General features: G+C 57.7%; 1 protein-coding gene across 1 annotated transcript; it reads left to right on the top strand.

The window, feature by feature from the left end:
• Positions 1–1,573: 1,573 nt before the first annotated feature.
• Positions 1,574–16,102, top strand: DRC1 (dynein regulatory complex subunit 1). Its single transcript, XM_068396805.1, has 17 exons — positions 1,574–1,731; positions 3,081–3,171; positions 3,715–3,827; positions 4,923–5,106; positions 5,441–5,578; positions 6,253–6,339; positions 7,075–7,197; positions 11,534–11,673; positions 12,619–12,753; positions 12,880–13,109; positions 13,464–13,636; positions 13,998–14,087; positions 14,518–14,604; positions 14,959–15,149; positions 15,513–15,656; positions 15,771–15,873; positions 15,989–16,102. The coding sequence occupies exons 1-17, from the start codon at positions 1,574–1,576 to the stop codon at positions 16,100–16,102; spliced, it is 2,301 nt and encodes a 766-aa protein (XP_068252906.1).
• The last annotated feature ends 179 nt before the right edge of the window (positions 16,103–16,281 follow it).

Here is a 16,281-nt window from a genome sequence, read left to right as displayed (position 1 = left end):
GGTTTGAGTATCTCCAGAGAAGGAGACTCCCCCCTCCCTGGGCAGCCTGTGCCAGGGCTCTGGCACCCTCACAGCAAAGAAGTTTTTCCTCATTTTCAGATGGAACTTCCCATGTTTCAGCTTGTGCCCGTTGCCCCTTGTCCTGTCGCTGGGCACCACTGAGAAGAGTCTGGCCCCATCCCCTTGACACCCCCCTGAGGTATTTGTAAGCACTGATAAGATCCCCCCTCAATCAAGAAGACGGGAGTGGGGGGAAGGTGTTCTTAATTTTGTTTTTGTTTCTTACTATCCCACTCTATTTTTAATTGGCAAGAAATTAAATTAATCTTCCACAAGTTGAGTCTGTTTTGAAGTCTCCGAGAGATACCAGACAGTTTAGTCCAAGTAGGCCTCAGAGCAGGCCCTGAAAGGCCGACTCTGTGTAACCTTTAGACAGAACCAACTTTCCCTTCAGCAATTTTCCTTCCAGCTGAAATAACTGCACTTTCTGAAACTAACTGAGTGTTTTGCAGGCAGGGTCTGCTTCTGGGACTGGTCACGCTTAGAGTTACAGTGGTCACTGACTCTTGCTTGTGCTCAGTCTTAGAGAATCCAAGGTGTCTGTGAAATCCCCCACTGATTACAGAGAAGGGCCAGAGATAAGCAAGACTGTGAACATCTTTGTAGTGTCTGAACTGACTTGATGCACAGCTCTGACACCAGGAGAAGAGATAAATGCTGTAAGAACCAGCACAGGATCTTCTCCTCGGAGCCACCCGCGTGTGCCAGCAGAAAGGCACCGACCGCGCTGGCGCAAAGCGGGGTCACACAGCAGACAGCATCGCTGGGGGGGATTACGACCCCAGAGCCCACCCAAGACCCCCTCCCCAATTTAGTACACATGTGCAAAGACATTACATGATGTATTAGCATAAGTTTTCTTGGAATAGGCGGGCTTTTGTCAGCACTTATATGGATATTAATTTTTCCATCGTGTATATAATGACTGTGCTTGGTGGACGTGTTAGGTGGAGCGATCCCCCACGTCCCTCGGCTGAATAAAGTAACGCTAATACTGAAACCCGGCGCTGAGAGGTTTTATTCCCCATTTCGCTGACACAACCCCCTGCTCCAGCAGGGCCACCCACCGCCACCCGTCCAGCACCACACCCCACAGGCTTTTGAGCACCTCCAAGGGTGGAGGCCCCGCCAGCTCCAGCCGGGACCCTGCACAAAGCCGTGTGGGGACAGACGGGGAGGGGGCTGCTGACCCGGCAGTGTCTCACAGGGCCCCCGAGGCCGTTTAGCAACACTGATAACCCGCCCTTCCCCCCGCCATTTTCCACGGCCCCCCTGGGGCCAGGCCCCGCCTCAGCGCGGGCGCCGCACGGCGCATGCGCAGCAACGGCCCGTGTGGGGAGGGGTGTGGCAGCGCGCATGCGCGGCCGCGCAGTTACTTGGTGGAAGCCTGCAGTGCGCATGCGCAGTGCTGGCGTTGCTAGGCGACGCCGGGCCGCGGTGCGCATGCGCAGTGCTGGCGTTGCTCGGCGACGCCGGGCCGCGGTGCGCATGCGCGGTAGCTGCCTCTCCCGCCATGATGCGGGGAGCGGGCGCGGGGGCGGGGACGGGCTGGGGGGCCTCGGACCCGGCCCTCAGCCACCCCGACCCCGACCCCGGCCCCGACCCCGGCCGCGAGGAGCGCATCGCCGCCCGCCGCCGCCGCATCGCCGCCCGCCTCGATGCCAAGCGCCGGTGAGAAACGGGGCTCGTCCTTCCCCGCTCCCCCGGCCTGGTTGCAGCGGCCTTCACCCCCCAGCCGGCTCCCCCTAAACGCGAGCCGGGCTCAGGTCCTGCCCCAAACCGGCGCCACGCCCTGCACCTCCTCCCCGAGCCCCGTGTCTGGTCACAGGTCATAGAGTCACAGAATCACAGACTGCTTTGGGTCGGAAGGGACCTTAAAGCCCACCCAGTTCCACGGGCAGGGACAACTTCCACCAGACCAGGTTGCTCCCAGCCCCATCCAACCTGGCCTTGAACACTGCCAGGGAGGGGGCAGCCACAACTGCTCTGGGCAACCTGGGCCAGGCTCTCATCACCCTCACAGATGATCTCCTCTTCCCCAAACTGGCACTGGGGTTGATGCCCTCCACCTCCAAACCAGTGCCGGTTCCAGATCCCTCACTGCAAACTGGCACCCAGTCCTGACCCCCCCACCCAGGACCAGCACAGGCTCAGAGACAATCCCCAGGGCTCAGAACATCCCCCGCCCCACACCGGCCCTGAGGCCAGGACCCCTGCCACAAACTGGCAGGGGGCAGGGACCTGACATGGCCTTGCCAGCCCTCACGGGACCCAGGACCTCTCCCCAGACTGGCCTTGGGGCAGGGACCACCCTGAATCCTGAACCAGAGACGTTCCCCATTCCCTGCCACATGGCAAGAGGTCAGGGACCACCCCCCACAATCCCAGCTCAGGCCAAACTCAAGGATATCCCTGTCCTGTCCCCAGCCCAGCACTGGGGCAGCGATACCCCCTTCCCCCAGATGTTGCCCTGTCATGGACCCTCTGCCCCCCTGGACAAAATCAGCACCAGGCCAGTGGCCTCCTGGATCAGGCCGACGTTTCCAAAACTGGGACTCACCAGCAATGGGGCACACCTTTCCCCAGCCAGGACTGGACTGGGCTTCTCTCCCAAGCCTTCTCCTGTGGACCTTGTCACCAAACCCTGGGACCAAACTGTCCCTAGGTCAGAACCATCCACTCCCACCCAAACAGGCTTATTTTCTCCTTCCCTTGAGGTTAGCTTGATCTCGAGGAACTAGCATGGGACTAACCAGCCCTGGGCTGCACTCTCAGCCCCAGAAAGGGAAGCCTGGAGCCCATTTTCCCTCGGGGAGGCTATTCCACCCTTTCCTGCCTCTTTTCTCCATCTGTGGGGACCTCCTGGCCTGGGACTAAACCTGCCGAGGGGAAGAGAGAGCCAAGTGTGCTGTGCTGAACGGCGCGGTCTGGGCTGGGATCCCAGGTGCGAGGCCATCTGCGAGCATTAGGGGAAGGTGGTGTGGTGTAAAATGTTCTGTCTTTTCCTTTTTTGTGCCCAGGGAGGCCCTTGGAGAAGATGCAGAGCCGAAGGTGCCTGAGGAGGAGGAAGAGGAGAGAAAGAGCCATAAGCAGATTGAGGAGAGCAGGCAGGTGCGGCAGTAGGACAGGAAGGTCCTCTCGGGTCCCTGACCTCTAGACATTTGGCTTTACCCTCCTTTTCGCTTTGTGCAGTGTTCAGTGTCACCCAGCAGCAATTGTGTGAGAAGAAGCAGGGACAGAAACTCCTCAGGACTGGGCGGGGGGTGATTCTTGGGCTGGGTGCTGGGGATATGATCTCCCCGTGACAAACAGCCCATGGATTGGAAGGATCTGGGACTGACGCCGTCCATCCAAACCCTGCCCAGCCCCATCCACACCCACAGGGGAAGCAAAACAAGAAGGTGCTCTGAGCACATTCCTCTTGGTGCTGATGGCCTGCAGGGCTTGCCAGGAGAGGGAGGACCCATTGAGGTCCTTGCAGTGCTCATCAAACCCTGCCACAGCATGGGAAGAATGGGACTTATGGGTCCACAGAGGCAGTGCAGCATGGGGATAGGAGCCAGACCCTGGGCAGGCATAGCAAGAGCTCCTCCAGTATCCCTCCCCACAGAGCTCAGGTCCCCGGGTGTGAGACGTGTACCCCCTCCTTCACAGAGGCTGGCCAAGCTGCTCTTCGATGGCACACAGTTGGTGACAAACATCCAGGTGGCTGCTGACTTGAGGGAAACGCAGCGGAGGGCAGAGGAGGCAGAGCTGAAGCTGCAGAGGTAAGAGCCTGCGCGGGGGGTCTGCGCTGCTGGGAAGGAGCAGTTAGGGCTACACTGAATTTGTGTTCAAATGGAGAATTTAGGCAAAGAAAGAGCCTCCAGGTCCCACGTGCCACAGCTGGAGCTTTACAGAGCTCTGCAGGTCAAGGCTGGTGGCTTCCCCAGATGGCATCCGTCACATCTTCAGCTCCAGGGTGTGAGAAACGCAGCTGGTTCTCAACTTTTCACCAGGAGCCTGTACCGCTTCTACTTGTGGTCTCCTTGCTTGAGCAGCACGGGCACAGCTGCCCTTGCTTCTGGCTTGCCAAGCAGCTCTCCTGAGCCTGGAGGTGACACCGTGGTGGAGAACGTGCCACCCTGTGCTCAGAGGTGGCTCGGTCAATGGCCTGTTCCCAGAGGTTGCCCTCCAGTCGTGGTAGTTAGGAGCCACAGCATGGGAACGCGCTGGGACAGCCACATCAGGCTGTGTGGGGAGCAGGAAGAACGTGAGGTTGTGCTGAGTTGAGAAAGTGGCTGTTAAGGTCTTGGCAATGAGAGTGGTCAGATGGGTCAGGGGCCCCTGATGTTGCAGAGATCCTCCTTGGAGATCCTCAGCCCATGCCTGGACGAGGCCCTGCACAACCTGCTCTGACATTGAAGTTAATCCTGCTGTGAGCAGGAGCCGGTGATTTCCCCAAGCCCTTCCAGCCTCGAGTGTTCTCTGATCCTCTCTGTGTGTCTTCCTGGGCAAACCTGTCCTGCTTCACCAGAGGAGGTGGGATATCAGGACTGGGCCATCAGCTAGGAAACACTGTCCTCGCTCCTCCTGCCTTTGGAGGGCACTGTAGGAACAGTTGATGGGAGGCTGGCTGGAGCAAGGCCCCTGTCCCTTGCTCAGATGCTTTTCCAGTGGGAATCTCATGAAGGAACCAGGTGCTGTGCCCAGGAACTGCCCCTAGAGCAGGTTTGGGGGTGGCAAAGGTGGTGGCTGCTGTTCAGCCTGAGCCAAGAGGACACTGAATGGTGTCTCTGGAACAACGGGGGCCACTGAGCCACGTCCGAAGCACTTGCCCTGCCCCAGCTCCCCGTTCCCCATGTTCTCCTTACCGCCTGCAGGGTGGAGAAGCTGGAGGATGAAGCCAAGCGTAGCACGTACAAGTTTGAGGAGATCTCCTCCAAGTGGGCCTTGGCCAGGGAGATGATGGTCCCGCAGGAGCTGTGGCAGCTGCTGAACCAACAGCAGGAGCAGTGTGCCCTGCTTCTGGAGGAGAAGAACAAGCTCATCGGTGACCTGCAGCAGGTAGCGTGGGGACTAGGCAGGGACCACCAGGGGGTTGGAGCTCTGGAGGATGCTGTTCTAAAGCAGCAGCCATCCCTGTCTGGCTTCTCGAGCCACCAGGACACGGCAGGGATCTGTGTAGGGATGTCACCTCCCACTGCATCTCACCTGGACCTTTTGGCAGCACCGATCTGTCTCCACTCCCATCTTCCCTCCTACGTCCCTCTTGACTTTCTGTCTCTTTGCTCTCACCACCTCTTCTCCTTTGGAAAAGGCAGCGTCTGGGTCTTACCCTCCCACTTAGCCCCTGGTCAAATCCTTCTCTCTGATTTCAGCATCTTCTCTCCTCCTCCAGGAGCTGAAGAACAAAGACGAGCAATACCTGCAGGCCCTTGAGAAGCAGTCAGATGATATCCACCTGCTTTTGGAGAGAATGGAGGAACAGATCAGGCTCATGCTCAAAACTTACCGTCACAAACTCCTACAGATCGAGGTAGCCAGTTCATAGGGTGAAGGAAGAGTCCACTGACAAAACCTGCAGCCACTTGCTTCTCTGTATCTATGGCAAAAAGGCCTCTGCACTGCCTGGGTTGGCTCCTCTCCAGAGCAGCAGGGCTGATGTCTTGATGGATGAGGCTGGTTGACACCGTGCTGGGAATGACTGTGCTTCGGTGCAAGAGCGACTCAGTAGCCATGTGAAAGCTGTTGCTGCTCGATGGCTGATTATTCATGTCTCTAAAAGCCAGAAAGGACCATTGTGGCTCTTTAGCCTTCCCTTGTGCAGAGCACAAAGTCCCACCTCGTAGATCCAACCTGCTTTTTTGGCTGTGTGAGGGCATCTCTCCCCGTTGAATGTCTCGTTAGGTGAAATCAGGTGGCTGTCTGCCCGAGCTCCACTGCTAATCATCAAGCAATGATTTCCAGTGAGCTACCCACCACCAAGAGCATCCCTCCAGCTCTGGGGGGCTGACAGCAGCAGTCCCCGCGGGGTCACAGCATGAGGTCTCTGCCAGCGGGGTCCTGGCATGGAGAGGAGACATCAGGCCGGTGTGTGTTCACTGGACAGCTGGTGAACCTCCTCTCCTGGAGGCTGCTGGCCTGGACTAGGGTGAGCTTGGCAACGGGTGGTGCCAACATGATGGTGAAGGGCTCTTGTCTCCTTCACAGAAAGCTTTTGAGCTCGAACGGCGAGAGCTGCTGGACAGCAACAGGAAGAAGTGGGAGGAAGCCATCCAGACCCACAAAGCACAGGAGGTAAGGTCCATGGGAGATGGAGAATCATAGAATCTTTTTGGTTGGAAAGGACCTTTAAGACCATCAAGTCCAACCGTCACCCCAGCACTGCCAAGGCCACCACTAACCCATGGCCCTCAGCACCACATCTACACGGCTTTTAAATCCCCCCCAGGGATGGGGACTCCACCACTGCCCTGGGCAGCCTGTGCCAGTGCTTGACAACCCTTTCCATGAAGAAATTGTCCCTGATCTCCAATCTAAACCTCCCCTGGCACAACTTGAGGCCAGTTCCTCTCGTCCCATCACTTGTTACCTGGGAGAAGAGACCGACGCCCCCTCGCTACACCCTCCTTTCAGGCAGTTGTAGAGAGCGAGAAGGTCTCCCCTCAGCCTCCTTTTCTCCAGGCTAAACCCCCCCAGGTCCCTCAGCCGCTCCCCATCACACTTGTGCTCCAGACCCTTCCCCAGCCCCGTTGCCCTTCTCTGGACTCGCTCCAGCACCTCAAGGTCTTTCTTGTCGTGAGGGACCAAAGGCTGCCAGGACTAATGCTGCTCTCCTGTCTCCTTGACAGGAGTACACATGTACATGAAGGCAGCTGGTTCCTCAGGAGTGTGGGGGGCAAAGGGGCAGTTTTTCAGCCTGCTCTGCTGGGGAATTATCTGTGCACGACCTTGCTTTGGGCTAGCCAAAGAGCTGTGATCACCGGAGGAAGCTGTCACCATTGACAGATGACATTCTCCTTTTGCCCGTAGCTGGAATACCTGCAGGCCCGTATGAGGAAGGTGGAGGAGTTTGAGAAACAGCTGCATCAGCTGCGGGCGCAGGATGAGGAGGAGTATAACAGCATGAAGATCCGTCTGGAGAACGACGTGCAGGTACAGAAAAGGCTGGCATGTGCCACGTGGGGAGGCAGTGGAGCAGATCTCCCTGGGCTTCCCTGTGTGTAGGTGGCTCTGTGGGGCAGCTAGATGGTATGAAAGCTGCAGCTGGTATCTGCTCACCTCAGCTCTTCAGCGTGCACAGTCCAGCCCCATGTCAACAGGGTGATGGGGCTGCTGTTCTCGCCTCCCCATGGGTCCTCCACCACAGTGTCCATCTGCCCGTGGCTCTCAGAGGTCTGTAGCACATGAAGTGTAGCTCTGGGATGTACGAAGCACCTGGGAAGGTCGAGGGGTTTTCTGCTTCTGGCATGGTGATTGATAGGGGAGGATCAAACAGTGGGAGTGTCCTGACACCAGATCATTTCAGATCAACCTAATGTCTTCCTTTGTCAGGGTCCTTGTCCTAGGAGGTGTGAGCTTTTTCCTCTGACATCTAGCCATGATTTCTTTAATGCCCATGAAGTCCCCTTGGTGTGAGGACTCTCATGAGTTTGCCCTTACTCGGGGAGGAGGGAATGCAGGGGAAGACACAGCCCTGGCACACCGCTGGCTGAGCAAGCTCCAGGGGCTCTCACTGCAGCTCCAGGCCTCATGGCCGTGGCTTCCCTGAGCTATGGGTGTGTAGCCCTGAGGTACAGATACGTCTCGTTTGGATTTGTTTGTCCCGTGGGATGTCCTCCGAGGAAGGCCAGGGATGATGTCCAGAGGGTTTTGCACAACTTCAAGTGAAATATTCCTGTTGCAAGGTCCCTGTCAGCCTGAAAGGGCAAGTCCAGGGAGGTCAGTCCTGCCTTTGCTGTTTCTTCACCTTCACATTGATGGCCTGGAAGGTGACACAGGGCGTGTAACGTCTGCAGGTGGCTCTGAGCCATCTGGGGAGGGAGGCAGCAGCGTGCTGGAGATCAAGGTTCACAGGCAGCGATGGGTTGTAAAAATGCATCTGCCTCCTTCAGCTGCAGTTGTGGGAGAGTTTATCTAGAAGGCAGGGGAGGCAATTATTCCTCTCTGCTTTATATCTACGTGGCCTTGTGCAGGTTTGGCAACACGCTTGGGAACGGGGGAGAGAGTCTAGAACAGACCAAGGAGACAAATGACCCCTGAGAAAAGGCTGAAAGTCTGCTCAGGCCAGGGAAGAGGTTTCTGTTGGGAGGTGGTAAGTGTACAAACATGCACAATTCTGTGTCATGGAGGAGGAGAATGACTTCTTCTCTGTGTCCGCTGTAGAAGCAAGAAAAAAATCATGGGGTTGAGTTTTGGTAGGGAAGATTTAAATTGGTATTCAGATTTAGGGCTGAGATTTGCAGCTAGGAAAGCCTAGAAGTGGCAGGGACTTGCTTGATGGTTAGCTAGGGTGACTGTGCCCTTGGCTTGCTGCTCTTTGACCCAGGGTTTTAGGAACAGCTTAAATCAACTTCTGCTGGGGCTGATTGGGGGAAGCTGTTCCCTCTGTGGGGCAGAGGGGTGAACTAGATGTCCTCCTGGTTCCCTTCAGCACTGCAGTTGTGTAACTGTGTAGCACAGACTTCACCCTTCTCCTTCAGGGAGAAAAAGAGAAGCTGGAAACACCCATTTTCCTGATGAACCTGTGATATTGGTGTCCTGACGTCTCTCTGAAACAGGAGCTTAGCCAAGACCTACAGCTGAAGTCCATGGTTTGGGGTTATTGAGTACTCCCCAGTTTCACTAGATGGGAATCAGCATTTTAAATGTAGGGTTTGGGCCACGGTCTTCCCCCATGTGCTGCAAGGAGAAGGTCCCTCAGCCCTGTTGGGATTTACCTCCGTCTTTTCTTCAGCCAAGCTTTGACCCTAGCCAGGTGGGACTGCTTCTGGGTGTCTTCCCAGGTTGTTTGCACACTCTCTGTTGTATGTAGAGCTGCCCAGGAGAGCTCTGAGCCAGCTAACTTGGGTACCAGTGTCTCCCCTGCTTGTAGCCCACAGCTCAGGACTCTTTACCTGCCCCCAGAGATCCCCCTGAGCCCCGATGGAGACCTCGCTGGGGCTGTCTGCTGTGCAGATTGCTGTGCCCAAGAGCCTGGAGCTGATGCTGTAACCTGGGGCCACGCAGCAGCTTCATTCCAATCACCTCCTACCATGGAAGAAGTTTATAGGCCTCCCCAGGAAAGCGCTGTATGATGAGATTTTTTGGCATCACATTTCTGCCTCCTCTTGCACATGGAAGACACTTGTACTAATGAATTAACCCATGCCAGGCCCAGACACCGCCTCTCACCCATCCATGCGCTCACGCTGCCTGAGCTCGGTTCCCAGTGAGCTGTAGGGCTGGCAGAGAGCAGCGGTCATGGGTGGGGTGTGATGCCCCCCAGCCCAGAGCAGCAGCCCCAGGAGACCGGAGCAATCAGCCCGGGAAGTGGCTCTTCCTTTCCATCAGCTGTCGAGCAAACGGGGTGCTGGGAAGCTGAGAGAGATGTCTCCATTGCAGAGGTCTTCCCTGTTGCAGCTGTGGAGCAAAGGGGAGAACTCGCTGCCTCTCTCCTGTCCCCCAGGCCATGCAGCAAGGTGCTGCCATCACAAATGCTTCAGTTCTTTGTTTTGTTCTGGTTTCATGGAATCACAGACTGGTTTGGGTTGGGAGGGACCTTAAAGCCCATCCAGTTCCAACCCCCTGCCACGGGCAGGGACACCTTCCACCAGACCAGGTTGCTCCAAGCCCCATCCAACCTGGCCTTGAACACTGCCAGGGAGGGGGCAGCCACAGCTGCTCTGGGCAACCCGGGCCAGGCTCTCACCACCCTCACAGCAAAGAATTTCTTCCTCACATCTCATCTCAATCTCCCCTCTTTCAGTTTAAAACCGTTCCCCCTCGTCCTGTCACTCCATGCCCTTGTAAAAAGCCCCTCTCCAGCTTTCCTGTAGCCTCTTCAGGCACTGGAAGGTGCTAGAAGGTCTCCCCGGAGCCTTCTCTTCTCCAGGCTGAACAGCCCCAGCTCTCTCAGCCTGTCTCCACAGCAGAGGGGCTCCAGCCCTCTGAGCATCTCTGTGGCCTCCTCTGGACTCGCTCCAACAGCTCCGTGTCCTTCTTCTGTTGGGGGCCCCAGAGCTGGATGCAAGCCAGTCTTTCCTTAAGACCTGGAGTCCGTGCGGTCACTCCTCCTGTGTGTCCCTTCCTCCAGCTCGCCAAATAACTTCTGAGCCTTGTGCTTAACTCAGACATGCAGTTCCTAAAACTGACATGAAAATCAGCAGCTAGGTTGAGGAGAGAGGCCCAAATTAGTGCCCCACTGAGTGAAAGAATAATAGAATCACAGAATCATTTGGGTTGGAAAGGACCTTTAAGACCATCAAGTCCAAATATTAACCCAGCACTGCCAAGGCCACCACTCACCCATGTCCCTCAGCACCACATCTACTCGGCTTTTAAATCCCCCCAGGGATGGGGACTCCACCACTGCCCTGGGCAGCCTGTGCCAGCGCTTGACAACCCTTTCCATGAAGAAATTGTCCCTGATCTCCAATCTAAACCTCCCCTGGCACAACTTGAGGCCGTTTTCTCTCCTCCCATCACTTGTTACCTGGGAGAAGAGACCGACCCCCCCTCGCTACACCCTCCTTGCAGGCAGTTGTAGAGAGCGAGAAGGTCTCCCCTCAGCCTCCTTTTCTCCAGGCTAAACCCCCCCAGGTCCCTCAGCCGCTCCCCATCACACTTGTGCTCCAGACCCTTCCCCAGCTCCGTTGCCCTTCTCTGGACTCGCTCCAGCACCTCAAGGTCTTTCTTGTCGTGAGGGACCAAAGGCTGCCAGGACTAATGCTGCTCTCCAGCACTGCGCTGCCTTGAAATACACGTGTACATGAAGGCAGCTGGTTCCTCAGGACCATTACAGGATCATACACTCCCAGTTACAATGGTTGATTAGCAATTAGCATATAATTATAATATCTGCTCAGTCATTGCTCACACTACAGCGCCTGCACAGAGGAAGGGTCCTCACCTGGCGAGGGTCTTCCTGGCCTGTGGGCAGGTATTTTAGTATTATAATGAAGGTAATTCAGTTAAGGACACTTAAATCCCTGCTCTCTTGGCCAAGTTGGCCACCTGCACAAGAGATCTTCATCATATCATTATGTCTTTGTTCTGGACCTTGACATCCCAGAAATCAGTTTACATTTTCTTGGCCTTACCTCAGCAATTGTTGATTGTTTTCAAAATTAGCTCAACCTGCAAAAGCCACGATTAACTTTTAACTCAGCAATAAGCACTAGGTAATTGATATCAGGAAGGTGGGGTTTGGAGATCAGGGTCGGTAGGATCCAGGCTTCGGTGTGGCCTTTGCTCATGGCACAGCTTGATTTTGTGTTTTTTGAAATGCCAGAACCTGGAGAGGCAGCTCCAGCAGACGAAAGCCGCCTATCAGCTGAAGCAGGAGAAGCTGGAGTACAGCCTTCAGATGCTTAAGAAGGAGGATGAGGAGAAGACCGTCATCAGATCCCAGCAGAAGAGGAAGCTCAACCGGTAAAAATCCATCCCTGGGAGATGGGCTCTGCCTTACTCGCCATCACCACCTCCCATGTTGTTGGCCAAGAAGGCCACCAGCACTAGTGTGGCCAGCAGGACTAGGGCAGGGATCGTCCCCCTGTGCTCGGCACTGGTGAGGCCGCACCTCGAATCCTGGGTGCAGTTTTGGGCCCCTCACGACAAGAAAGACCTTGAGGTGCTGGAGCGAGTCCAGAGAAGGGCAACGGGGCTGGGGAAGGGTCTGGAGCACAAGTGTGATGGGGAGCGGCTGAGGGACCTGGGGGGGTTTAGCCTGGAGAAAAGGAGGCTGAGGAGAGACCTTCTCGCTCTCTACAACTGCCTGAAAGGAGGGTGTAGCGAGGGGGGGTCGGTCTCTTCTCCCAGGTAACAAGTGATGGGACGAGAGGAACTGGCCTCAAGTTGTGCCAGGGGAGGTTTAGATTGGAGATCAGGGACAATTTCTTCATGGAAAGGGTTGTCAAGCACTGGCACAGGCTGCCCAGGGCAGTGGTGGAGTCCCCATCCCTGGGGGGATTTAAAAGCCGTGTAGATGTGGTGCTGAGGGCCATGGGTTAGTGGTGGCCTTGGCAGTGCTGGGTTAACGGCTGGACTCGATGGTCTTAAAGGTCTTTTCCGACCAGAACGATTCTATGATCCTATGTACCATTTTTTGTGGAGCCCCTCACCTAGCACAGGCCAACGAGCTCTGTCCCAGCCCATCCCCGGGCAGGGGCAGGCGTTAGCCCAGGGCAGAGCCATCCCCAGAGCTCTTTGAATAGGCTGGCCATGGCCAACCTGTGCCAGCTGCATCAGGGTCGATCAGGCCTTGGCACTGAGGAGTCACCAGCAGATAAGCAGCCCCAAGCCCCAAAGCCTTCATACAAGCTGCGTACACCTGAAGGTGCCTCTCGGGGGATGCCCAGCTTTGCTGTCCCTCCCCAGGCTCCACACCTTGCTCAACAACCTGAAAACCAAACTGGCCAACCAAGAGAAGCACTTCAGAGAGGAGAACCAGAGCCTGGCAGCCGACTGCGAGCGCATCACGGGGCAGTGCAAGGAGATGCAGACGAGGATGAGGTGGGGTGTGCGCGGGCACCCACCCGCGACGAGGCCTCGGAGCACCTAAGTTGAGGCACGGGGGGAGCTCACTCGTCGTTTTGAGGCGCCAAGCCTCCTTCCACGGGCCGTCTCCCTCCTGCACAGGCACTTTGCTGTCAGCGACGCCGAGAAGTTCACGGAGGTCTGGCTCATGAACGAGGAGGAAGCCAAAGGGCTGATGCGGAAAGCGCTCGATGCGGATCGCATCATTCACACCCAGCAGCTGGGGCTGCCCTGGGAAGAGCCTTCTTACTGGTTCCTGAACAACGTCGGCCCCCTCGGGCGTCCCAAGGCAAAGAGGACGGCGACCGAGCTGGCTGCGGAGATCCTGATGGGTGGGCTGCACAGCGCCCTTGTAGCGCTGGGAGACCCTCGCCTTCCTCCGTGACAGCCCCTACTGTCACTCCTGTCCTTGCCATGGCAAGGTGGGATCTTACAGGGGTGACACTGCGAGCCCAGGCAGGGGCTGTCCTCAGCCCTGAGCTGGCTCGTGCCAAACCACCTTTGCACTGTACTTTGCCCAGTGCTCCCAGTTCCAGGGAAGCTGACCAAGAGCCAGCTCCTGTCCCAGGGTCTTTGGGGCGCTTTCCAGGTCGCGGGGAACAATTGTGGTTTCCCTGGTGACTCCTGCAGTGAGGCACAGTCAAAGCACCAAGGCTTTTGCTCAACCTTCTTTCTCCCTGTTTCAGAGAGCGGCTCGGGGGGAGAGGAGGAGGAAGGGAGAGAGGAGGAGAAGGAAGAAGCGAGCAGCGGAGAAGGAGGAAAAGGAAACACAGCGAAGGTTGAGGATAGAGTCACCCCTCTGCGAAACATCCCCAGGGAGACGGCCAAGAGGATCCTGCAGCTCGTGAACAACGAGTCGGTGCGTGGTGATGTAGCACCTTGGTCAGGGAGCGGGCGGGCTGGCCCCTGGTTGCCCCAGCTTGTACTGGGTCTCTTCCCAGTTGTATCTGATGCTCCAGGCTGTTCCCTATCTCTGGGGACAGTCAGCAAGAGCTTCAGATCATCAGGTCCTTTTGGCATCACCGTGCTGATGACTCTGTCACCTTCCCTGTCTGCTGGGTGGCTGCTCTGGAGCCTCCTGGCCCTGGCAGCCTCACGCTGCCCAGCCGCTGCCCACCCTCCCTGCTCATGGTATAACCATGGCACGGCGCGGGCTGGCTTCTGGGCAGGGACGGGGACACTATTTCTCTGCCCCCTCTTCTCTGCACGTGTCTCCCCAGGGTTTCTTGACGGAGAGCAGGCTGCTGAGGCCCCTGCACGCGCTGGGCAGGCACCGACGCACCCTCGGGAAGGTCAACACCATCTTTGCGGTGAGTTGTGCCTTGGCCCGTCGGGGCTGCAGGGAAGGTCACTGGGAAAGGTCTCTCTGCCCCGTGTCTGTGTGACAGAGGACTGAGCCAGCCCAGGGAGGTCCAGGTGGGCTGCTGGGGGGGACTCTGGGGCAGCAAGGGGAGAGGAGCACTGCGAGAGGGTGTGAAGCACCGTGGCCAGACGCTTCTCAGCTCCAGGCCATCCTGGGGATGAATTAAACAACATCTCCAGGGCCTCTCCGGCCTGTTCTCAGACTCTCCCATCCACAGATAGCCCCGGCTGTCCCACACTAACCACTTCTTACCACCCGCTCCCGCCTTGCAGGGCATTGCCAGAGGGGCATCCTCTGCTCCTGGGAAATGCTCTTCATCTCGCTCCCCCTCCTGTGATGTCTCTGAGGGATGTTAACCTGGTTCCTCTGCTCCCCAGGTCCTCGAGATCAACACTGAGGATGACCTGTACCAGCTGGTGGATTTTTTCCTGCAGTATAAAGCCCAGGAGGTGGCTGCCAGCCAGGTGGGACCACCAGGGATAGCGGTGGGGAGAGCCCAGCAGAGCCAGGGGTCCGGGGAAGGGGGAACAGAACATCACCCGAACACCCAGGGAAGGCAGAGAGGGGACCAGTGTGTTGACCCTGAAATGTTTCCCTGTGACTGGACAAGGGAGGGTGAACGTGCCAGGGCTGAGGGGTTGAAATCTTCTTCTGCTGGGGCTGAACAGAGCCTCTTGCCCATGAATTTTTGCCTCAGCTCCTTAAATTTGCCAAGGGACAGGGCTGCGGGCAGCTGGAAGCTCCCCGGGGAAAGGTGGCTCTTGGGAAGGAGGAGGTGGTGGAAGTCACAGCACCCACCTTACTGGCCTTCCCTCCAGAGCCAGGGCAGCCCAGGTGGAGAAGATGTCACGGATCTGGCTGAGGACAGAGAGGACGGTGGATCTGGTGCCCAGAGGGACGAGCTCCAATCCCCTCGGAGCTTGCTGGGCTCCCTCCCATCTGCGTGCATCGAAGCTGATGATGTCCTAAAGATCCTGAAAGCTTTTGTGCGGGATTTTGACAAGCTGAGGTAGGACTAGGGGCTGTCATCGCTGGGAGGGAACCAGAGTGGGGCACAGAGGGGGCTGTGGGGGTGTCCAGGCAGGGCTGGGGGTGATTCTATAGCTTCCTGTGAGATTACAGAGGGGTGGGGAGGGTCCCCCCAGGGCAAGGGGGTACAGACAGTGCCTGAGTGAGAGGTGGCTGGGGACAAGGCAGGAGATGAGCAGCAGCCCAAGGAGGGAAGCAAAGCCATGGGACAGGCAGGTGCCAGCTGTGGGGGTTGCGCTCATTCGTGTGACGATGGCGATGGTGCTCAGCGCAGCTGAGGGGTACGGGGCTGTTCCTCACCCGTGAAGAGCGGAGCCCCAGGGCTTTGTCCTCTGTCCCCCAGGGAGAAGGACGGGTCAGCAAAGGAGGCGCCACAGGTACGGGACAGCTCCAAGGACGCGGAGTACTGGGAAGCCCTGGCACACGTCATCCCCGAGCCGACGTTGACGCTGTGGGACGCGCTGGCGGTGGCCCTGGAGGAATATCGGTGAGTGCCTGGCAGCGCTGGTGGGGACAGGGCGGGCTGGTGGCGTGGCTGGGGGGACCCCAGCGGGGCCGGCACCGCCTGGCCACGTCAACCCCGCTCCCTGCTTGCCCGCAGCAAGGTCCTCACGCGCCGGGCCAACCTGCTCACCGAGGCAGCCCTCCTGCACCAGGAGAACTCGGAGCTGGGGCTGCTGCTGGGGGAGTACGTCAGCTCCGGGGTGAGTGCGGCCCCCTCCTCCCCTGCAGCCTGGGGACACCCCACCACGTGTCCCCGACGTCGGGGCCACTGCCCGGAGCCCATCGGCGGCAGGCTCAGGGTGCTTCTCCCCGCAGGTGAACGCCGAGCTGCTCTGCCCTCCCACCCAGCACGGGGACCTGAGCCTGGCCAGGGCCGGGCACGGCTTTTCTGTGCCCCGAGCTGAAGCTGTGTGTGGAGCCACGGACTAATAAACCCTTCCCAAGCCGGAGTGTGCGTGTGTGGCCTGCGAGCAGCACCCCTCTCTCCTCGGGAGACGCTGGGGAGCCGCAGCTTCACTTTCTTCACCTGATTTTACACCTTATTCTCCACTTTTGCTGCCCCAACACCTTTCCTCCCTGCAGACTTCTCCCAAACAACCCCCCCCCAA

This window comes from Nyctibius grandis, chromosome 1 (assembly GCF_013368605.1).
Source record: "Nyctibius grandis isolate bNycGra1 chromosome 1, bNycGra1.pri, whole genome shotgun sequence".
NCBI lineage: Eukaryota > Metazoa > Chordata > Aves > Nyctibiiformes > Nyctibiidae > Nyctibius > Nyctibius grandis.
This window is presented reverse-complemented; position numbering and strand designations above follow the sequence as displayed.

What these genes read in the sequence shown, in the direction of transcription:
- DRC1 (XM_068396805.1), top strand. Translation starts at nt 1,574, where the DNA reads ATGATGCGGGGAGCGGGCGCGGGGGCGGGGACGGGCTGGGGGGCCTCG. An exon ending in AGACCCACAAAGCACAGGAG is followed by an intron (nt 6,340 to 7,074) that starts GTAAGGTCCATG and finishes TTTTGCCCGTAG; the next exon opens with CTGGAATACCTGCAGGCCCG. An exon ending in GGCTGCGGAGATCCTGATGG is followed by an intron (nt 13,110 to 13,463) that starts GTGGGCTGCACA and finishes TCCCTGTTTCAG; the next exon opens with AGAGCGGCTCGGGGGGAGAG.